Below are 24,257 nucleotides of genomic sequence, written 5' to 3'. Positions count from 1 at the left end.
ATCTTAATTTCTTCCATTTATCCTAATTAATATTTAAACTGATATTAAGCATCATTTTTTAAAATATAAGTTTTTAATAAATAGTAATGAAATAAACTCATTCAATAGTACAGAAAATGCAAGGAACACTGGGAAAATTTATAAAAATAAGAATGTATAGTTAGAAAGATAAAAATAAGAGAAAAATGAATCTACAAATATATCTATTCATATTACTTTTTCAAATAAACATGTGTCTCACAGGACACAACAAATTATTTATAGTCCTTTCTTACTTATATGTTCCAGAACAATATTGAAGCCCTAGATTGAAAACATCCTAAATCATTTGCTAAAATCAATGAAAAAGCAACCAAATGAATTTTTCTGGTGATAATAATGACAAATCCCTATGTAGCAGATTGTATGGTAATGTAATTAATTAGCTGAATTTCTTCAGACTGCTGATTTAAGTGAATCAGTTACTTCATGGTCATAGCTCTGCTGTGTGATTGACCATGTAATAATCTAGATGGTTAACCTGAAAATATTTTATTCAGCTCTCACTATAGAAATGGAACAGCACTTTATTGTATGAAACAACCATATATCATAACAGTAATAGAATTGACTGTATTTGATAAAAACACCACTAAAATTCTGAACCTTTCTAAAATATGTCGGGGGGGGGACATAAACAACCAGTATTCAAAGGTTTTTAAAAAAAATGTTCTTGTCATGTTTTTTCTCTCTCTCTTCTTAGTCATACAGTTTCAGGAAATATTAAAATCCAAATCCCTTTGGACGGTCATCCTGACCTCAAGTGTTTCAGCTTCCCAGATATAGGATGCTTTAGCACTGTTACGTTCCACGGGCTGGGGAAAGTTTACTAACAGCTTCTTTTTAGGAGTGCGAAGATCAAGGAGCATTTCTTGGATATCAATTTGAATTTCAGAAGGGTTTGTATTGGGCAGTTTAATTTTCACCACCAGCTCCTGGCAGCATGCTGTTGAAGGATCCTTTCTTGTTAATCCTAGGTATACGTCCTCAGTTCCCACAGTTTGTTGGAATACAATCTCATAATCTGGAATTTCACGAACATCCCATATATCATCATGCTCTGCTCCTTCTGGAACCTCTTCTGGATTCCAGATGTTCTCACTTTCATCACTCCTGGATTCAGGAATAGCTTTAGACTCTTTTGCTTTAGGTGGTCCAATATTCCCAGGGCTCATGGCTCCAATAGTAAATGAGCATTGCCCCTGTTCAAAATCAGAACCATCCTCTTCTTCGGGATTGAGGAGACTGGATAGTGCCTGAAGGGCCCAGGCAGAAGACATTGTCTCAAATTGCATATTTTTACCTTCCTCGCACTTTGCTTCCAAATTCCCTGTTACCGCCTTCTCAGCTTCAGCATTTTCCAATTCCATTATTCAAATATAGATAAGAGTGTATCTCAAGGGTAGAGTGCTTGCTAAGTGTGGAAGAAGGTCTGAATTGGATCCCAGGTGCTTGGTCAGTGCTGGTTACAGCCTAGGAGCAGAAAATAAACTGCCACTTGCTGTGCGTTGCTCTGTTGCCTGGGTAACAACTTTGTTGAACTTCCCTTTTCCACCTCTAGTTCCCGCTTGACACTGCTAGCCAATCACAGGAGAGTCTCCTTTGAAACAATACCAGCAGCAGCCAATCCCAGCTCGTCCCATTCATGGTCTATGGCTGCCATTTCTAGTTAAGTAGGTTGACCTGGGTTAAGCTGTGGGATCCATCATGCTAGCTCCTGAGAGTTCACAGTTTCTCTGTGGTAGTCTGGGTCCTCCCCGTTCTCTCAAGACTGCCTCTCCCCACCTCTGCCTTCACTTTGAAGACCAGATACCCATCTGGCTTAGCCACAGAGGTAAGAGCAGGATGTTACCATTTGTCCTGCAAGCTTTTTGCAGTGAGCTTTTCTCCCCCTCCTCCACCCCACCCCCACTCCTCCTAAGCATCATTTTAAAAACCTGAGTGAGTTTCTATTCCTTTTCTAAAGTATTTTATTTTCATTTGGTAGGGAGTTGAGCGGTGGCTCAGCACTTAACGTTCAGTGCTCTTCCAGAGAACTGGGGTTTATTTCTCAGCACCCACATAGAAGCTTATAACTCTTTAATTCAGTTGCGGGGCATCTTTTTCGGACCTCAGTGAGCACCAGGTACACATGTGGTACGCAGACATACATGAAGACAAAACACCACTGCGCTACTTGACTTAAACCTAACCAAGATCTAGGTGGGAAGAGAGAATCTTGTGTTTTGACTAGCTTTTGATTATGCAGCCATCTCTCTAGCCCAGGAAGAGGGAATTATAAGTGAGAAAATAAAAATGGCCTATAGGCAAAAATGGAAGACACTTTCTCAATGATTGATGTAGGAGGGCCGGCCCTCAGTAGGCAGTACTACCCCTCGGCAGGTGGTCCTGGATTACATAACAAAGAAGGCTAAGGAAGCCTTGGGGATCTAGGCAGAAAGCAGCTCTCCTCCATGGCTTTGTACTTCAATTCCTGCCTCCATGTTCTTGCCTTGAGTTCTTGCTCTGACTTGTCTCAGTGATGGAGTGTGATCTGAAAGTTGTGAGCTAGAGAATAAGCTTTTTTCCCCACCCAAATTTGGACATGATGCTTGATCACAACCATGCAAATCATAATTAAAATGGAAAATACTAACTAGAGTGTGGGATATTGCTGTGGGATACACCTAACCATGTTGTTTGCAGTTGGGGAGGGGTGTGGATAAAATGGGCAAAATAGCCATTGGTGCTCAGAGCTCAATAAGCTATTATTCTCTGGGAGCTTGGAAGATAAGAAGGCTGAGAGCAATGTAGGCAGTGCAGACTTGGTTTGTGAGTTTCTCAAGGATGTAAAGACTAGCAGAGCCGGGTGTGGTGGTGCATGCCTTTAGTCCCAGCACTCAGGAGGCAGAGACAAGCGGATCTCTGAGTTCAAAGACAGCCTCTTTTACTGCGTAAATTCCAGGACAGCCAGGGCTAAACAAAGAAACCCTGCCTCAATCAATCAATCAATCGCAATAAAAACTACCGGACTTGTTTGGGTGATATTTTAAATTAAAGATCTGTGGTTCTGATCACCTGAGACTGAAGAGTCTGTTGAGATTAAGAAGAGACCAGCATTGTTGAGGTAAAATTTTCTGAAAAGGGTTTCCTCAGGTTTGGCACACAGAAGCTATGATCCAGATGGGATTCAGGCTGTATGTGCATTTGCTGCCAGCCAAACTTTGTAATGTGTAAGAGTTTCCCAGGTGGTGCTGGTTTAAAAGGAATGAAGGAACCATGGAGAACAGCTGAGGCTTGGAGCCCAGCAAGGCCCTTGGTGAAGGTGCAGCCTCAGGTACAGTGAAGCCCAGGATTAAAGATGTTATGGGAGAAAATTGAGGCTTGACCCCCTGTAGAAGAGCCAGAGTTCCCAAAGAAAGCTCAGAAGAGGTTATTGGAAAAGGTGTAAACCTGTCACAATGCAGACCGCAGAACTTTGGAGATGCCAGTAGGACAGAATGCATAGCCAATATGGGCGCAGCTGTGGAGTAGAGCCAGCCTGATGTGCTGTGCATGTTGTGCGAGGCAGAGCCAGAGAGGAAAAGCTTTTCCAAGCCCATTGGAGATCATGAGTCCCATAAGTCTTTACATGGTTGGACTTCAGTTTTGCTCTATTCTGATTATAACTGTGCCCTGGCTCTTCCTCTTTGAAATAAGTATGTAATTTATATTTTATTTTACAGGAGCCCCCAGTTTAAAAGTCTTTCGAATTTTAGGGAGATTTGAACCTTAAAGAGACTTCGTATATTTTAAAGAGACTGAAGCTTGTGGGATTTTCAAAGTGGAAGTGCCCTCGAAGACTAGTGGCATCAGATTCCTCTAGAACTAGAGTTACAATGTGTGTGTTGGGAAGTGAATTCCAGTCCCTTTGAAAGGCGGTGAACACTCTTAACTGTTGAGCCATCTCTCTAGCTCTGTGACTGTCTCTTTGTAACTTACACACATCCACATACAAACCCTAAGACACAACCATAGAGTTTATATAATCTTCATTAAAAGCCTTGCTTAATAGTTTGCTCCCTCCTAAATCAGTGACCTACTCTGTAATCTCGACTATACAAGAAGCTACTCTAAGAGGTTTGCAATTTTAAAGCTAGTGTGGGCAAGACAGCAAGACCCCATCTCCAATATATCTTTTTTATTCTTTTATATATTTCAGAACAAAATGGATGAAAAGAATGGAAGGCAGAATTATTAAGAGCCTAGTCCTCCGAATAACTGCTTGGGTGTTGTTGTTGTTTCCTGTGTGAGACTAGACATATCATACATAAACTCTCCAGTGTTATTGAAGATTAGAAGTAAAATTATCAGAACTGGATGTGACGTGTTTACATCCAACTGTGCTGTTACTTAAGTTCCCAAAGGGCGTTGTCAGTGGCATGAGGATGATTCAATTTCCTGAGAGAAATGGAAAGCCAGGAGCTGGCCCTGACAGCAGAGAACATCCAGGCTCAGGCAATCCGAACTAATGAGGTGATAACACAAGGAAGGGTCCTGTGTCCCTCCTGGCAGTTCTTCTCTTCTGCAATAGTTTGAATACACTTTTTGTGTAAAACCTACCCTCACTCCTGAAATTTCTCCTCTGAATGTGTCTGAACCTGGGCCAAGGTGCTCTGAGATCCCCTCAAGTGTTGCAGTGCTGTCTTCAGTTCCCGTCATAAGAACATAAAATAGGATAGCAACAGTCTGGCGATTGGAACGCAGAGAAAAATTGAGAATTATCTCCAGTTTATGTCTAAGTCAATTTAAATCTGAGGATGGGCTCAAACTGAAGCAGGACAGGCTCAGTTTTATGAGCCAATTCAAAGTGAGTTTTAAAACAAATTTAGAACCTAAAAGGCAATTTAATTCAAAATTCCTCTAGGCAGAAAACCAACGGGACTGTCAAACTGCAAAATGCAAATAAAAGAGCAGATTCAAGGGTAAAAATATTTTATAAGTTCCAGTGGCAGGACAAAAATTCTATTTAAATATCAGGTAGCAGGAAAGTGCTGTTGTATAAGATAAATGTGTGTGTGTGTGTGTGTGTACATGTGTATATTGATTTTTTTTTTAACGAATGAACTAGGAATTAGCAGATCTAAGAGAGTTTTAGGTTTACCAATCACTCAGTTCTGAGTGAGACAGAGTACCTCTAGGGTCATATATATTCTTAAAATAAAAGCATGATAAAGTTGGCCCTTTGATCACAGAGAGGCGGTTGATTCTGTATTCTCAAAGCCTTCATCTCCAGTCTGAAAAGCCTAATCACTTCATTATCTCCTACGTAAACTGCTTTAAAATCAAAATTCACCTTTAAAATTTCCTGTCCGTATAACAGACTGTAATCAGTATGCACTTGCCCTACAGCGATGGGATGTCAGTAATATAGCATAGGAAGGCAACGTCTTTCTAAAATGCTTCAAGGTTGGTAAAATATTCCAAAATTCTCCCTTCCTGAGGCCTCATTCCAAGTCCTGTTTTAACTGAAGTTGATGAGACTGAATAACTCACTGTGGCCAGGAAGAGTATTTGTCCTAATTGAAAAATGGAAACATTTGCAGAATGACCAACATTCCATTTCTTCTCTCTTGCAACGCTCTTATTCTTGAGGAACACATTTCCCACCATCTTGACTTCTAACTACAGGGCCACTTCTATTAGCCCTCAATTTGTTATGAGCTTGTGATTCATAGAATTGTCTTACCTTTCCAGTAATTTTCACTTTTCTCTACTTGATTCTAATATTTGACATTCTGAAGACTACTTCGAGTATAGAAAACTGAAGTGAATTTTGGTAACGAGACTCAGTCTTACCTGAAATGATACTGTCTATGAAAGGTATATTGTCTAACTTCATGGCAACTACTTGGTTTAAAAGTGAATAAAGACTCCTGATTTACTGTACAATTCATAGACACGAAAAGGTGAACCCCATAGTGAGTCTTCATTGATCTAGAGTAAAGCACGGAGGAGCTCACCGTATAATTCTGCTGTAAACACTATTGATTTACTGTGTGATATATAGAGGTTCCCATGCAGATTCACTGTGAGACTCTAACTCACCAAGCAGTGGCATGAAACGAAATGAGTCACCTGATGTAAAACTCTGGTTTAATGTATCCCAGTGGATAGTACTATGTACCCACACTTAAATTTGTGTTAATTCCTTGTTGCTTTCTCATCAGAAGCACAACTGTAGCCTTAGCTATCCATTCACAATGCCCATGGACAATGGCAAGCTGGTACTAAGATGTCATGAGAAAAGGCCCTTAGAAGATCATGTGCCAGCTTCTGAGGTGTGTTGCAGATTTTTCCCTCAACAAAAATCACTAAAAGACTAATGTCATTAGTGTAAGTGTGGTCATTGTGAGGGTTCATTCATTTTAGGATAGGCTGAATTTTATAACTACCTTGAGAACATTTTTGAATACTTTAATTTTTGTTTTCTCTTTTGAAAAGTCTGTCCATCATTATTTGATCTAAAAGGCTACATGTGGTAGTGCAAAATATATTATTATTCTAGGGGTGCTTCCATTATATTCAATAGAAAATACATATCAACTTTGACAGCATTTTCAAATCTGAAATTATTTGGACAAAGCCTTAACATGATATGTGAGGATTCTGGTTCTGGACAGCATTATTAATGTCACATTTTCATTCTAAATTTAATTATAGATATACTTCTTTGAGAGATATTTTTATTTAAAAGGTTATCATAAGTCTGTTATGATTTAGAAGCCCACTTTCTAGAAACCTAATAAAATAAACTCTTTTTAGAAATTGTCAGGGTCTAACATAATTTTTCTATAAGCTTCATTTTTGCTCTCTTGATAAATTATTCAAGTATGTCTTTCTTTTACGCCTGCATATTTCTCTTCCAACTTATCATAAAAATGCATGCAGTAGTAAGAGAAAGAGTGAACAGATTTCAGTCTCCCCTGTTGTTTAGGAAATGCATTGTGATTTGGTATGGTAGCAAGATTCCTTTTAAATTTACAGGCAGATAAAAATCTATGCTATGCAAGATTATCCTTGAGAGTTTCATATGTGGATGCTGGCATCTTCTTTTATATATGCAGTGCATAATTATAAATGAAGATGTCTGAGAGAGTGCTTAAATCTCATTAACATTTTATTTTCTCACAATCAAAGATGCTTCTGAGGTACACTGTAAGTAATAAAGTAATTCGTAAATCACATGTACTGGGCTGGGTGTTTACTACTAAGGTCAATAGCCTGAGTTTGATTCCCAGAACCTACTTGGCAGACAGAACTGTGAAGTGTCCTCTGTCCTCCATATATGCACATGTGTGCACATAGCAGACACAAATAAGACATGTAATAAATAAATATGTATAAAAAAAGTTAAATTGCACATCCTGCATACACAACCACATTCTTATCCTGTCTAAAGCAGTAAGAATTATAACTAAAGCAGAGAGAGATAACTCATGAGCTCAAAGGAGGAGAGCAAAGTTGAGGTGTAAAAGATGTAAGGTTGATTGAAGGCCTTCAACTGGTCCTTGCTCTGGCTTTTCTCCAATTCTGCCCACCATGGCCATTTCCAAAGGGAAGTCTTTTTAAAACCATAACTTGCAACTAGGGAAGGCTTATACCATAGAGACAAACCAAAGAGACTCCATATTGTTTACCTAGTCACAAAATAAGTAATACATACTTCACAAATGCTAGGCACTAGTCAAGTGGCTTTTCACATAGTGACTAACCTTAACTTTTCTGGCTTTAGTATGATCCTAGGTCAACTAATGCAGAAAGTAAACATAGACAGTCTTTTAAAACCCTTCCTGGGGTTTCAGAGATAGTCAATGCATTCCTGGGACTCAGACCAATGGAGCTAATGACAAAGTCCATACTATAGAAAACTTATCAACTGGGCTTCCCCAATAGGCTTAATGACAAACTTCTTTCTTTCGTTCCAAACTGGACTTTGCGTATGGGTTTATAGTAGATCTAAATCTACTATAGACAAATGTACTCTGTGTGTGTGTGTGTGTGTGTGTGTGGTGTACAGTGCAAAGATGAGATAGCAAATTTAACAGGAATCAATTCTCTCTTTTGATCATGTGGTCTCAGGAATCAAACTCTTAATTATGAGTGTTTTACCCTCTCTGCCATCTTTTAGCCTCCAAAAATTCTATTCTTAAAAATATTTCAAACCAAATCAGTCAGAAGGCACCCAATCAGATACTCTTTTTCATAATGGCTTTCCACAAAGGAGTTTATCCTGAAGTGAGACCATTCACATGTCCAGGATTTTGACTACTGTGACTGCAAAGCTGATAGTCAGCACAGCAGAACTAACAGCACTGCTCAAACATACTTTCTCAAAGTGTGAAAAAAAAAAAACCTGTCTACCTGCTTTAGGAAGAGATTCTAGATATTAGACCAGCTGTTTGGCTTCTGCAGCAGTTCAGAATAACAGAAATAAGCCCCAGGGGAAATAGAAACTGGACATACTGAAAAGATCTCTAGAAGCCAGCAGAGTCTTTGAGATTTTCTTCCCCTACAATTTGAGCCTGTGGAAGCCCCTGTGAACTGTTGGGCAGGACTTGTTAGGGCTTCTCAGTCTTAAACAAGCAATGAACTGTGAAATTGCATGCATCTAAGCCTGGGGATTTGCCTTTCTAAAGAATGTAATGGTGATGCTGAAGCTTCTACAAGAAGCTACTTGGAACTGTGTTAAGCATTGTGCTCCATGGCATCCTTACAGCTCCTGTGATCGCTTGCTCTGCCATGCTCGCTCAGTATGACTTCCTTTTAATTGTTACGTATGAGGCTGAGGAACAGCTCTGGAAAGACAGAACATGCACACACTAACACACACACACACACCTTTCTCCTCATCAAAGGGAACAGAAATATGCTATTAGGTCAGTCTGTGCAACACAAGACTTCCCTGACAAAGGCATGAGCATAAAAATGAATGTCCTTGATGTTGGGAGTGGTTTTACTTTCATCTCCACAAGGCTCTCTACTGTGTCAGGTAAACTTACCAGATAAAGCTTTGATTGTTGCATGGTATTGATAGTATTAAGAATTTGATAGACTGTACATAAGGGATATAATTCACATATTCTCTGCAGATTTCAGCCAAAGTCCCCTGAGTCTCTGCTTAAGTTTAAGTTTCCATTAGTTTAATTACAATCAGATTTTTCATTTGAAATGTTAGGTAAATGATACTATCATGTAGTGGCACATTTTAGAAGGAAATGTCCAAAGAAACATAGCACAACATATTTATGAAGCTTCCTGGCAACACCGGCTTTGAAACTTCCAGGCAAAGTCTGACTTTATGTGAAGTATTTTTAATTTGAGAAAGAAAGGAAAATAATTACTGTAGCAGATTTGCTGATAAGAGTCAAGAAGACATATTCGCTTTATAGATGGAGGGATTATGGCTCAAATAAAAAGATCATTTGTTCTTGATCACATGGCAAGATCACAGCAGACCTGATGTAGGTCATAGTGTGTGAAGTGAGGTACCACTGCCCAGGTGATGACTTCAGCTTCCGACTGATTTGAGAACATGGCTCAAACTGAGCAGTCCATCATGCCTTAAAGCACAGAGGTAGCTCTGAGCCTGCATGGAAGGGAATGGGGAGGGGTGGGTGTATATCGTAAGTATGCAGAGAGAAGAGTGTACATGCAGCCCTAGCCTTTCCAGACTTAAAAATAATTGATGGCGTCCAATGATTAAGGACATCTGGTATTTCTAAAGGGTGGCTAATTAAAGCTGAGAATAGAAGAGGATCAATATGTACATGTTTTATTATGAAAAGAGTAATAAAGAAGCCATGAGTTACACACTGGCTGTGTTCAGCTCAAGAAGCCTATAGAATATTCAAGTGGAGGTACAACCTGGAGTAATTAACTCAGCAATCATCTGCCTGGCATGAGAAACTCAAGATATAAGACTTACCATTGGCACCTGCTGGCTCTTCACTTCACCTCATAAGCCTGGACTATTCATGTTTCAGTAGAGGGACAGCCACATTGAAGAAACATGACCATTACCCAAGCTAAGCCAGGAGATTTAGAGGAGGTGAGTTGACTTCATATACATGCCTTATAAACATAAAGGATCCATACATCTTTGGGCTGCTGTTTCAGCATACATTTTCTATCATACAGAGAAAGGAACAAAGAGAACCAACATATTCCAACATAAGAGACAGTGTAATATTGACATAAAGAGAAAAACAGGGAGAAAGCACGCACAGGGTTACCTACCATGCTTCAGTCTGCTCTTGGATCCATGTCTCATCCCCATAGCTAAGATCTAGGGTTTTTCAACACTATGAGAAAAATCCACACATTTAATCAAATTTGATTTCTATCATGTCTAACCTAGAGTCTTAAGCACAGAAAACTAATGTCATTCATAGATATAAGAATTTTTTAATAAAAAGATGACTTTAAGAGGAAGCATCCTGAGCAAGAATCAACATCAAATTTCAGAAGAAAAAAAAAAAAAAGAAGAAGAAGAAGAAGAGATGAAAGGAGGTAAGAAGCAGCCAGAGAGAAAAGAAAACCTACACCCTCCAGCATCAAGAGGCAGAAATCAGTGATGTCCAATTCTGCTGGTATACTAGTCATAAAATACACAGGCGGAGCTGTAGCCAGGAACCAGCAGGGAAATGCTCACTATTAGCTTTGTGGGGAAGGGGGATAGTTAGTTTGTATTGGTAGGAAAGCAACAAGAATATCCATGATGAGAAGCTACGAGTAGTAAAGAGATAGACTGAGGTGAGACTCTGGACTGAGTTGAAACAGATTGCATATACAATGGTAATTTTTAAAGAGAAAAGAAAGAATAAGGTTGCATGAGGTTAATAATCATAGCTTTTGGTCCTTTGTTTTCCTACAGGTGTGGATATATGTGTGACATTAGAAAGATGTCAACATGTTAACCAATAGATGGGCAAGAGCATCGGGAGAGGGGCACAGCATAGAGAAAGGCCTCTGAGGGACCAAGAGGGATTCGATGCTGTGTAGACTTGATGGACATGGTGAGGGGGAGGGAAGATGGCTGCTCCCTGGGTGGGAACTGGGGGAGTAGCACTTTCTGACTGGTACAACTCCACTTTTCCTGTTTTCAAGTCTGCAAGTCCTGTGCTCTGGCTGAACTCATCCAAAGTGGAAATATGGGTGGAGCCAAGGAAAGCTAAGACCCAGACAAGGTTTTACTGTCATTTGATCAATGACACCTCTGCACTGTTTTCTCTAATGTATAAGTTCTGCACCGTGTCAATAGACATTTAGAAGTGTACTTTCTTCTCTCAGCTGTGCTGAAAGCTTTTATGAGACATATATGTTTTCTGGCTTGCAACCATCCCTCAATAACTTTCATACAAACCTCTCTCTAAAATAAGTGTCTATACATGGAATACACATGTCTCTCTAGAACAATTATCTATGTGTTGAACACAAATGCTACTCAGTGTCTAACTTCAGTATAGTCTGTTTCACTTCTGACACACCTAAGTTTCCTTCACAAAAATGCACTTGTAGACATTTTCTAGTGATCAGAGAAAGAAAAATTAGCACCTTTTAATAACCAGCTTAATTTGGTATTTTGTATAATTTATATTGATGATGTTTTATGGGCTCATGACATAATTCATTTAAATGAAGCTCCAGCTAAGGAAAAGTTGCAGCCATGTTTTTCTATCATCTTTTCCACAGATCATTAAATGTGAAATATTAAATGATAAAACATTCTTAGATTGGTGGAATTAAAAAACAATCTTAATTCTTTTCAGACCTATTTGTTCCAGATCCAATGCAAATCCATACAGAATTTAAGAAACCTAGATTAACATCAAACATCACATAATTCAACTAATATTTCTATGGTTCCTTCTGAACATCTCTTGAATATACCCTGAAGTATCAGGGATGAATCCTTCTAGAGCTACTGTCTCCTCTCTTCTTGCATGCATTTAATATCTATTAAGCAAAATATATTCAAATGCAAGTCACACTACTGGAAACGTCTCTATGGTGTTAGAATACCTAATACATTTTTCCATTTTCATTCACTGAAGATTTGGTTGCTTCTGCATTTAATATCAGGCTTTGTGGGGACTGCTGAGCTTCTGTAGGCAATGTCTGTTTAACAGTGCACTGCTGCCCTCTAGCTTACATTCGAAAATCAACCTGCAATCAGTTATTCAACAAGTTTTTGTCCAAGCCTCATAAATTGGTAATCATTGCTTTTAACTTAATCTCAGCAGCTGCACAGTATTAAATGTTTAGAGTCATTGACTAGTTTCTTCTATTTCTAGATAAAATTAGCATGGTAAAGTAAAAACAAAAACATCCTAATTTAGGAAAGAAAGCAACCTCTCCTACTTTCTTTGGTGGGTGGCAGCTCCACCCCACTTGACCACATCTTCTCCCTGCATTTAGGCTATTACTGAAATTCCATATATATGCATATATATATATATATATATATATATATATAAACACAGAGATATATACACTATATATACACTATATATATATATATATATACACTATATATATACACTATATACACTATATGTATTGCTTTTCATGGTTTTTTTTTTATTTCTCACAGTTAGTTAGTTAGTTAGTTAGTTAATGAGAGGGCCATGGTGCATATGTCGTGGCTCACATAGAAGTCAGAGAACAGCCTAACAGTTTGCGAAATCTGTTCTCTCCTTTCTCCATGTGGGTTGTGCAGGTTAGACACGAGTTGTAAACCTTGGTGGCAAATGCCTTTACCCACTGAGCCATTTGGTTAGCCCCATCAGTAAATGGTCTCATCTATTACCCCTTAGACAGCCAGATAGAAGAATCAGATCATTTATGCTCTCAATGAGTCCTGAGCATTTGCCAACAATTATTTTTATAACGAAAACGTAATTGAAATCAAACCAATTCAAATTCTTAAAATGGTCAGAAATATCAACAAGGTAATGTTTATGGTCAGCCATTTAAGAATTATTTGAGGTTTGAATCTCTATTCCTTGAGAAATGTCTGAAATGGTTTCATGCCATGCTGTTCCTCTGTGACAGGCTTTCTGTCCTAGATGGTTACCAGACAGAGAATGACTTACTGAACAATTCCACTTGATTTGTGGTCAAGCATATTGATGAAAGCCATGGGAGCCACATTTAATCAGAGTACATATGAATAAGGAACGGTCCAGTTACTTAAGGATGCACCCATGTTTGGTGTTTAGAACCTTAATATTGACATACAACCCTTACGATAATTTTCAGTGCTGCTGGGACTGTACAGTCCATGGCATTGAGGAACAGGACAAGATCAAGGATGGATGTGAGAATCAAGTTCCAACTCTTCCAGCCCTCCCTCCTCTGAATCTTACACTCTAACTTCGATCATATACACATGAATTTCTCATAAAGCTATAGGGATAATAAAGGAGAAAGAACTTAGATGATGAATGTTATACTCTCTGAAATAATAGACCTTCATTCATTCTGAATCTAGTGCAAATGTTATATTATTCCCCGTCTTTGGATTGCATTTCTTGATTCTTGTAACTCCTTTTAGAAACCATGTTTCAGCCATATTTAAATAGATAGATAGACATGTATATACATATAAATGAATATAGATATATATTATACATTGTACATATAAAATATATAATGTATGCATTATATAGTGCATTTTATATAGGTATAGATATAGTACTGGCTGGTTTTGTGTGTCAACTTGACACAAGCTGGAGTTATCACAGAGAAAGGAACCTTCCTCGAGGAAATGCCTTCATGAAATCCAGCTGTAAGGCATTTTCTCAATTAGTGATCAAAGGGGGAGAACTCATTGTGGGTGGTGCCATTCCTAGGCTGGTAGTCCTAGGTTCTATAAGAAAGCAAGCTGAGAAAGCCAGGGAAAGCAAGCCAGTAAGTAACATCCCTTCATGGCCTCTGCATCAGCTCCTGCTTTCTGACCTGCTTGAGTTGCCATCCTGACTTCCTTTGATGATGAGCAGTGGTGTGGAAATGTAAGCTGAATAAATTCTTTCCTCACCAACTTGCTTCTTAGTCATGAAGTTTGTGTAGGAATAGAAACCCTGAGATAAATATATACTATATACTTTAAATAGAAAGGAATGATCCTTTAAAATATTCAGTAATTCACAGAACCTGAAAGGCCTAGAAATGCAGGTTTGGACACTGTGCCTGGTACTCTAGAGAGATCCACAGAGGCCATCACTGGGCAGCAACACCACCTGTTGTCCCTACCAGGCCCCTAACACTCTGATGCCTGTCACTTTTGCCTTGCACAAGCTTCACATGGCTTTTATGTCTGCCCCTGAGTGTCAGTGTTTACACCTGCAAGAGGAACCAAAAAGGTGAGATTCTCATTTCTATTCTAGGAGACAGAATCCACAGGGGAGGCATGGCACAAGGTAAGAAACCTTTTGAATGTTTTCTTGTGGCCAAAATCATGACTGTTTCCCTCTAGCTGTTTAATACAATCTCATCCACCTAACAAATGTTGTATCCTCAAGACTTTCTAGAAACAGAACAGTTCTAAAGGAAAACACACCTCAGAGCCAACTAAAACCATTAATCACTGCTTCTCATAGATATGTCTGTGGCCATTCCCTCACTGTTTCTGGGTATATAGATATGGATACATTTTGTACTACTAAGACAGTACTGCAGTATGATTTTGTTATGCCCTAATTGAATGACAGCTCTTAAGTCCATAACTAACTCAAGGAATAAAGTATATCAAGACAAATATGGAAAGATGAGTGTCCTTCATTCTCAGAATTCACATCCTAACCAGGAGATGTTATGTGAAGTCTGTTTCTGATACCAGAAGAGCTGTAAGAAGGAATAACTGTGTAACATAGGAGATGTTTACAGACAGATGTTCTAACACGTGGGACAGGAAAGCCTCTACTAATGAGTCTGACCAATAACCCTGCATCATAAACATCGGTGAGATGCTCTGGTTAGTAGGAGGCTAAAGGTACATTGATAGACACCTAACTGCTCTGTGTTGCCAACACATTCAGGATTTACTGTGTGACTTCAAGTTTTATTCATAGAGAAGTTTTAGATCTTTCATTATCTTCAAATCACCATTTCAAGCGTTACTGTTGTTATTCACACAACATAAAATGAAATTTTAGATTATAAAATATCTTTTAAAATAGTAACGTTTTATTATGCCACTAATGTTTTAGTTTTTACTCTTAAAGCACATTTTTTAATTTAGATTCTTATGTATACTCATTTAATACCCAACGTTAAATGCAGTAATCACATTTCCCCCTAAGCTTTGATTAGAACAATTATGGTAAATGAAAATAAGAAAGTAATTTCTGGAAAGAGATTCAAAAGGCATCTTTTTGAAACCATAAAGCAGTCTACTAAATGTTTTTTTCCTAAGCATGGGACCTACATTATAAAGACAAAAAAGGTTCTGAAGATGTGCAGATTGCACATTCTTTCACGGTCCACCTATTGTCTTTGCCTTGGTCTCCCCTAGGACTGTAGCTGACTTATCACACAAAGGGGTATTCAATGCATGCTACTGAGTAGATTTCTGGTCTCTCCCTGAAGACCAGGAACACAGAGGCTATAGCAGAACATCACACACACACACACACACACACACATTTTACAGGTCAGGAGCAGAACAAAGAAATAGAAAAAGAGTTAACTACAAATTTACATCTACCTGCCCCAAGTTTTCCTTAGTCCTAAACTGTCTTGACCAATGCTCACCTTTGACCTGTCTTAATGAATAATGTATACAACTGCACACATTTAATTGAGTCTCTAGAGAGGCTGCCATACCAATGGATGCTGTAAAACTGATTTGTAGTATGTTGTTAGATAATTTCTGCTGACTTAACTACCATACATTTAACCAATAACATTCCCAATTATATAATCCTTACCATGGGACCTTTCATACTGTACTTTGAAAATTGTGCTGATAATGTGAAAAAGACAATGGAATGAAGACCAAAAACACCGTGATTAGCAGAGTTTTTATAGCATCTTATACTCATAGTAGTAAAACCAAGAAAAGCAAGAGACAAGTTTCATTAAGGCCTGTGAACTTATAAAAGATTCTATACAGCTCTATTAGGGTGAGAAATAATACAATTTTTTGCATGAGTGGATCCCTCTAATTAACTCACATCTGCACCCCCAACTCCAGAAATGAAAAGTTTTCAGAAACCATCTTTCACTGAATCTTTTATCTCTATCCTTTATCTTCCCAGTCCGCAACACAAACAAACAAACACACACTCGCACACGCGCGCGCACACACACACACACACACACACACACACACGATACATGATGCTTTGATGCAAATATTTCATCTCTCTACCTTCTAAAAGAAACTGGCTAGCCTCGTGTTCTACGGGCCAGTCAGCAGGAAGGGTAAGACCAGAAAGAGGAAGACAAGACACCTGTTTTTATTCTCCAAGGAGCCTAGCTAGACCTTGCATAGACTGCTTCAACTTAGTCTCTCCGGCTGATCTTAATAACAGCAATCCAGTCAACACAGTGGAGGCTCAGAAAACCACTTTGATTTTCACTGTATCTTCCTCAACTGACAAGATGAACTTGTGAAAACAGAATCCCATGCTCTGAGCTTCACACTTCCTTCTCACCCTGTGCTAGCTCCCTCTAACCCTTTCTTCATCTGTAGATTTAATTCTGTTTCCAAACACATGTCTTCTGCTGGAAGATGAAATAAGCTAACAGTTGTGAAAGTCACACTGACTTTCACCATTTACCAGGTGCTAAGAATCTTAACAAGATGAACAAAGCTAAATTCTAGCGTTCTCCTTAAGTGTTTGCCATCTAAATTGAGACCACAGCCAGTTTTAATTGAACATAAAATCTCCTACTCGATCCTAAGCAGGGGAACAGTGTTTTCATTTGCAAGTACCTAGATATTGGACTTGTTCCCAAGAGATTCTAAATTTCAATGATAAGTTGCAATATTATCACAGTCAAAGAAAGGCCTGGGACATTTTCTACTCTCTGGAGAAACACCAATCTCTGTGGCGATGTAATTAGTAATTTAAGTGTGCATTGAAGCTGCAGACAGAGCCTTGGCTAGGCAGGCAGTCATTCTTCCTCTCTGTAGAACAAAGATGTTTCAAATGGGATGTCTGCTTTCGAAGAATAGAGCCAATCTGGCAGAACAATGCAGCCCCCTTTCTCCCTTTACCTAGCATGCATTGTTTAAAGAAAGGGTTCTACCGCCTTTTAAGTCTGACCTCAGTGTTAACCTGATTCTCAGTCCTATCATCTGGACCTAGGGGACACTGCAGCCTTGAAATCCCTGAATCTTTCAAGAGGGGGTAGAGAAGAGCAAAAGTGAAGGGAGAGCTTTTGTGGCCTGTCATGTCCTACTCTGTACAACTTGACATGTTCAAAATTATCATAGCTAGCGATACAAAGTGACCTCAACCTGCTTTTAGTAGTAGGATTATGCTAACCTATCTGTCTTCTTGACAGGAGAATGCTATGTCTATACTTAATATTGTTTACTATATTGATATTTTTTTTCTTTTTACCCCAGTCTTTAAATTCTGCTTTCTAATGTACATCTTCCTTTATCATGCAAATATACACATGACCCAAACATCACCCAGGCTAACAATATAAAGAAAAATGACAGTAGGCAATGTAAGTTTGCATATGCCGTTTCACCACAAATTTATTGTTTATAGCTGAGATCAGGATCCGAGCAATCCTGTTTCATCTGAGAGGGGCAGAAGCAGTCTAGTATTGTTCATTGCAAAGGCTCAATCTTTTCTTTCTGATAAACTAGCTACTCATCATATCTCTACAGGGCAGAGTCCCATCCTATATAAAATACTCCAGAAATTTATTTCCCTCTGCATCTGTTTCTTCACTTTCCAGTTCATACTTCTTCATGGCAACAAAGTAGCGGATGAAAGTCTCTCCCAGAGCCTGCTTCAGACACTCATCTTGCTCCAGGGCGGCAAGGGCATCTTCCATCTTCAAAGGGATCTCGGAAGGTTCTGGTTGATACAGATCCTGACTCTCATCTGAACCAGCCGCAGCACCATCACTGCCCTGAAGACCATCCAAGCCTGCTGCCACAGTGGCCGCCAACACCAGATAAGGGTTCGCGGTTGCAGACCCTAACTTATTTTCTATCTGGGTGCCTTTTTCACCATGACACTTGATGTTCAAGGCACAGCTGTTGTCATTGTATCCCCACGTGGTGGGCACGCTATCCTTCAGGTCTCTGCTGTCCTTGCAGTAGCGCTTGCGACAGTTGACCGCAGGGGCCATCAGGCAGCTGAGAGCCGCAGAGTGCTTCAGCAGGCCTGCCAACCACTTCTTCCCCGTAAGCGTGAGCCTTTCCACCCCAGAACTACTGCAGAACATATTTGTCTTCCCGCCCACATCCCAGATGCTATGAGACAAAATTCCTGAATTGCAGAATCCAGTCTCAATTACAAGGCTAGCTATGTAATTATATCTCCTGGCCACTTCTTGGAGACCTGTTCTGAGGGTAAAGGCATTATCGGCTGAGCTAATGCCAAACTCAGGGAGAAAACAGATCTCCATCTGCCCAGGCCTGGTAGACGAGGAGAAGCTCTCCACATTCGCCCCGGTCTGATACAGGCCTTCAACCAGTTCCTGCATGAAGGGCTGATCATGGTTACTTGGTAATGTGGAGGCAGGAAAAGATATGGTCTTTGAATTGATCACTTCGGGCACACCAAAAATGCAGAAATCATAGATGAAGGCGGACAGCAGGCAGAAGCCGGCGTCCTGCAGCTGGCGCAGCTGCCTCTTGGCGATGTACCTAGGGGATGTCAGGAGAGGCTCGCCCGTCACTGTGAAGGTGTCACAAATCACCCGCGCAGTCCTCTCTGCCCAAGGCAAGACTCTGAAGGTCGACAGCTCTGGCATGAGGACTATATCACTATTGAAGCATGTGGCTCTTATGTGATTCACCTCATTGTCCTTAGGGTTTGGCATCAATTCCAGATACCCACGGGGCATGAAAACTCCGTGGATCACTTTTTCCTGAGGAATAAAAAGGACAGATTAACTAGGTTCTAAAACCTGAAGATAAAACGTTAAGATAAACAAAACGGGGGAAGAAGATCTTGATAATAAGAATGGGAAGTGTAATATCTGTGAGTTAACAGTAACTGTCAGGTAAAGTTTTTAAAACTCAAAATAAATATCAAAAATGAAATACTGAAAGAACTATTTTCTTGTAAAGACCTTCTGACAATTTTTAATATTTTAACTCAAGCCTTGATATGTTTTTAGATGTAGAGAACAGCAATCATAACTGCTTCACGTATCTATACATAAATGCTTTAAGGATAAAGAAAGTCAGCATACAGCAAAATACAATGGTTTATAACTTTATGGAAATACTTAAAATTATAAATAAAAAACTTTTTAATAAATTTTATATTATAGCGCTGTTTCTAAGACCTCTGGTAAGGCTTTCCTCTGAGGTGATATATTTTACTTTATTTTATTACTTTATATATTGAAGGGGTATGCTGTGATCATTCCATACATGTAGACAATGTATTGATCACATGGTCTCCATTTCCTCTCATTGCTGACAATATACAACAAGTTGTTATAAACTATACTAGCTATACTGTGTGAGAAAACTAGAACTAGAACTCTGTCTATATCTTGATGCTCATTAAGCAGCCTTCCCCTATTCCTGTTTTCTTCCTGTTTCCCAACCTCTCACAGAACAACATCCTATTTAGACCAACATTTTAGTACCCACGTATGAAAGAGAACATGCAGCATTTGTTTCTGTGTCTAACTTATTTCACTAAATTTAATTATAGGATATATATATATATATATATATATATATATATGTCACATTTTCTTCATCCTTTCATGCACCAATACTAATGTAGGTTGATTGTGAATAATGTAGTAATAAACAGATACACTATATAATCCAGCCTTCTCACATCTAGATGAATATAATAAGTAAGTGATAGCAGTCTGTATTGGCTAGTTTTGTGTCAACTTGACACAGCTGGAGTTATCACAGAGAAAGGAGCTTCAGTAGACGAAATGCCTCCATGAGATCCAACTGTAAGGCATTTTCTCAATTAGTGATCAAGGGGGAAAGGCCATATCTGGGCTGGCAGTCTTGGGTTCTATAAGAGAGCAGGCTGAGCAAGCCAGGGGAAGCAAGCCAGTAAAGAACATCCCTCCATGGCCTCTGCATCAGCTCCTGCTTTCTGACCTGCTTGAGTTCCAGACCTGACTTCCTTGGTGATGAACAGCTGAATAAACCCTTTCCTCCCCAACTTGCTTCTTGGTCATGATGTTTGTGCAGGAATAGAAACCCTGACTAAGACACAGCCTATTAAAGAGATACAAGTAAAGCCACAATTAGGCTTTATTCTATTGTAATATTGTAACACCAGCACCCCCTGCTAACTTCTACCAAAGGAGTCTTAAATCTTTGTTGGAGAAGAGTCTCTGGTCAGACACAGGACATCTGTCACAGATCCCAAGAGCCAGAACTTCACTTATGCAACCCACTTAAGAAGTACCTACTTCATTGTCTCAGAGTCCCAGAAAATTTATCTGTGTATGTGAACCTCTATTTTCAAAGTTATAGTTTCCAAATATAACATTCTGACCAGTATGGACTGGATTTCAGCAGATCCAAGTCCTAGTTAAATCTCTTTTATTAATTGCTGGAGTGGAGTTGGGCAAGTTACTGGATGATGTAAGCCCCTATCAACTGTGTCTCTTAGATCTAATGGACTTACTAATCTATTTAATGCCATTATGTGTCAGGCAGCAGAAGTTAACATGAAGTTAATAAAACTGGACAGATTCATTTAAAAAAAAAACTTTTTACCCAAGTTGCTGAAGGGGTCTGTAACCCTATAGGAGGAACAGCAATATGACCTAACCAGTACCCCCTGAGCTCTTGTCTCTAGCTGCATATGTAGCAGAAGATGGCCATCACTGGGAGGAGAGGCCCTTGGTCTTGCAAAGATTATATGCCCCAATACAGGGGAATACCAGGGCCAGGAAGCAGGATTGGGTGGGTTGAAGAGCAGGGTTGGGGAATGGTATAAGGGACTTTTGGGATAGCATTTGAATTGTAAATTTAAAAAATATCTAATAAAAAATGAAAAAAAAAGAAACAACAGAAAAGAAATTTTTTTAAAAAGTAAGAAATAGTTTCTATCCACAAACAACAGCAAGAAAACAGAACAAAACAACAAAATGCTCCCTCCAGTCATTAGTGAAACGCTCTTGCATCTGAGTACTGTGAAATCATTGTGGGTAGCATTCTCCATTGGATGTTAAAGCCACTATCTACGTCAGCCAAGGTCACCATTTCAAAACTCAGATCTGATCTTGTCAATCACTTCTTTCCAACCATCTCAAAGACCTCTTGGTGGGCTTAGGATGGTGATGAAAATGCTCAACAGGATCAGCAAGCCTGTGTGTAAAGCAAATCCTAGGTAACGTTTTTGACCTTGTAACCAAAAACCACCCTTCCTTACTCTGCGCTGTAGCCATATTAACCTCAGGCCTTTTCTTTCCTCTAGCCTCAGGGCAAATACAAATGTTATTCCTTTTGCCTCCATACTTTCTCTCACAAACTTTTTCCTAGTTCAGTTTTATTCTTCCTTAACTTCAACTCAATTATTAGGTCCTACCTATCACCCCAGGAGGGCCATGGTTTGTTAAACTCCAAAAGCCCTATTGACCAGTCTTTCCTAGAATATCCAGAGACTAATAGCTCAACCACAACACTTGGATGTCAATCTTGGGAGATTCTGAGCAGCAAAGCAACATGGGTTGTATGTGACTGACTTCTGCTCTATAGAACTTACAGCTAATAAATAGATGTGTAGAAGATTAAATTTTTTTTAAAAAAATTGGAAATTATATAAGAATCTCAACAAACCTTGATATGAGTAGAGCAAAGATCCTGACAGTTAAAAGTGGTTTTAGTAAACTCAGTGAGCATCACGGGGTTACTACAAACATCCTAACACTCCACAAACAACATTAGTTTGGTCACATCATCATCAGAAACACCTCCAAAATGGCTACTGTGTAGGGACAGGTCATATGGACTGGTTCCTTCACAACCTATCACTTTTACAAATATTCTCAAGTGCTATTGACTTAACTGGTCTTAAACAAGACCATTCCTCTTATCTTCTTGTTTTCTTGGTTGGTTGGTTGGTTGGTTTGTTGGTTGGTTGCAACACAATCTTCATGTAAGCCCAGGCTTGCCTTAAACATACTGTGTTGGACTAGAACACCCAGCCTTCTTGCCTCTGATTCCTGAGTGCTAGGATTGCAGGTATGTACCACCACATCAATCCCCAAAATTTGCTACTCTTTGGAGTTGTATATGTAAATTTTATGCATTCTCACATGCACGTACATAGGCACGTGTGCTCACACACGTACATAAAATATTTGTGTGAAATATTTTAATTCTAAAATTTAATGGGAAGAATGTTGTTATTTCCCTATTTGATCATTTTGAGTTCAAACATCTATATGGTAGTTGTATGTTTCTGAGATGGGTTTCTAAAATAAATGTGTTTTATTCACGAAATTTGTGAGCGATCACACAATCTAAGTCTGTATTACATTCCCTTTGCTGTGACTAGTGGAGAACAGCTGGTCATCACTGGACTCTGACAGTCCTTTGAAAACTGGGAGAACAGCAAACTTTAAGACTATTTAATCTGTGAGTTTCAGAGCACTTTTTTCCCCTAATATTCTCTTTTCTTTACACATTTTTGGACATGTAGCAGAATTCTCACCATTTTCCATTCACTGTGGGACATATCTAAACTTCTGTATGAAGCTCTGAATAGCATAAATTCTCTTATTATACACATAGTAGTGAAGCACTACAACGGGTTCATACTTCAAGACAGATCTCTCTGAACTTGATAGAAAATTTTACAGACTAAGTTAAAACCCTTTGGCCCCTGTTCTTTGGAGTACAATGAAGTACCTTTTGAAACAACCAAAGCATTGGATATGAGATCTACAGTAATATGGAACACTTTTATTAAATCTAAGATAGAATTCACATAATCCATATATGATTTAAATCAAATCAACCCTTTGATAGAACAAGATTCTGTATGTTTGTTGAAACGTGCTGTCTGTGAGGCACTTGGCACATTGTCAGGCACATGGGAAACTCTCTAAACAACAGAGATATCATTGACCCATGCATTTCTTCTTTGGCTTCCTCCAATGATGTACCAGCCTTTGCCTCTATTCTCAGCAGATGATCTGGAGTTTTCTTTTGTTTTTAGAAAATCAATGTTAGCATTTAAAATAAGAAGTGACACTTACTTCAGAGAAAGGAAAAAAGGAATATTAAAGCTGAGCTAGAGGCAGTAGATACAGAAAGATACAGTAAATACTACGGAACTGTTAAGTGACAAGTCACAGGCTAGTGTCTCAACACTAAGCCTGCCTGGCTACTTTAGTGTGAGAAAGTCTTTCTTAATTCTAAAAATAGGGACATATTATCTCTTCTAGTCATTAATCTGATTTACTAGTTTCAATTTGGCATTTTATTTCCATAAGTCAAAATGTTTTAAAATGATTCTTGTAATCCCAGTGCTAAGAAGAAGTTCACATGGGCTCTGACACCCACCCGTGCTGAAAGGAAAGCTTTGTTTCTCCTATGGAGTCTCACTAGGTATACTAGCCACACTTCTGGGTAAAACTCCACCTCCATCAGTAGATGCCCAATACAAGGCAAACTCGATGGTATTTTTGTAGACTTTTTGTCTCAAATTGCTTTGTTTGGTATATTTTGGGTTCTACTTTTATGGTGGGTGTGTGTGTGAGAGAGAGAGAGAGAGACAGACAGACAGACAGACAGAGAAAGAGACAAGACAGAGAGCAAAGAGGGAGGGAGGGAGAGAGAAAGGAGAGAGAGAGAAAGAGAGAGCAACAAAGTGTCAGAGAGTCATAGTTTCTTGCTTTCTTTGGGGGTTTTATTTGTTTGTTTGTTTGTTTGTTTGTTCTGTTCTTTAAAGAGAGAAAGAAAGGGCATGGAGTCTGTTCAGGTGGGAGATCTGGAAGGAGTGAGGAAAGGGGTAAACCATGGTAAGAACATGTTGTATGAGCGTTCTTTTCAATAAAAG

General features: G+C 39.1%; 2 protein-coding genes across 2 annotated transcripts in view; both read right to left on the bottom strand.

Moving 5' to 3' along the window:
- Window positions 1-639: 639 nt before the first annotated feature.
- On the bottom strand, window positions 640-1,458 carry LOC110303399 (dynein axonemal assembly factor 6). Its single transcript, XM_021174498.2, has one exon. It carries the CDS (start codon window positions 1,407-1,409, stop codon window positions 753-755), a length of 657 nt encoding a protein of 218 aa, XP_021030157.1. The 5' UTR covers window positions 1,410-1,458; the 3' UTR covers window positions 640-752.
- Window positions 1,459-17,925: 16,467 nt separating this feature from the next.
- Window positions 17,926-24,257, bottom strand: part of Lgsn (lengsin, lens protein with glutamine synthetase domain) — a 28,513-nt gene continuing 22,181 nt past the window's right edge. The window contains exon 5 of the mRNA XM_021169955.2: window positions 17,926-19,125. Coding sequence (XP_021025614.1) covers window positions 17,926-19,125 — 1,200 coding nt within the window. The remainder of the gene's footprint in view (window positions 19,126-24,257) is intronic.

This window comes from Mus caroli, unplaced genomic scaffold (assembly GCF_978045245.1).
Source record: "Mus caroli unplaced genomic scaffold, Mus_caroli_1 scaffold_1, whole genome shotgun sequence".
Lineage (NCBI taxonomy): Eukaryota > Metazoa > Chordata > Mammalia > Rodentia > Muridae > Mus > Mus caroli.
The sequence above is the reverse complement of the archived record's forward strand: the minus strand, read 5'-3'. Positions and strand labels throughout refer to the sequence as shown.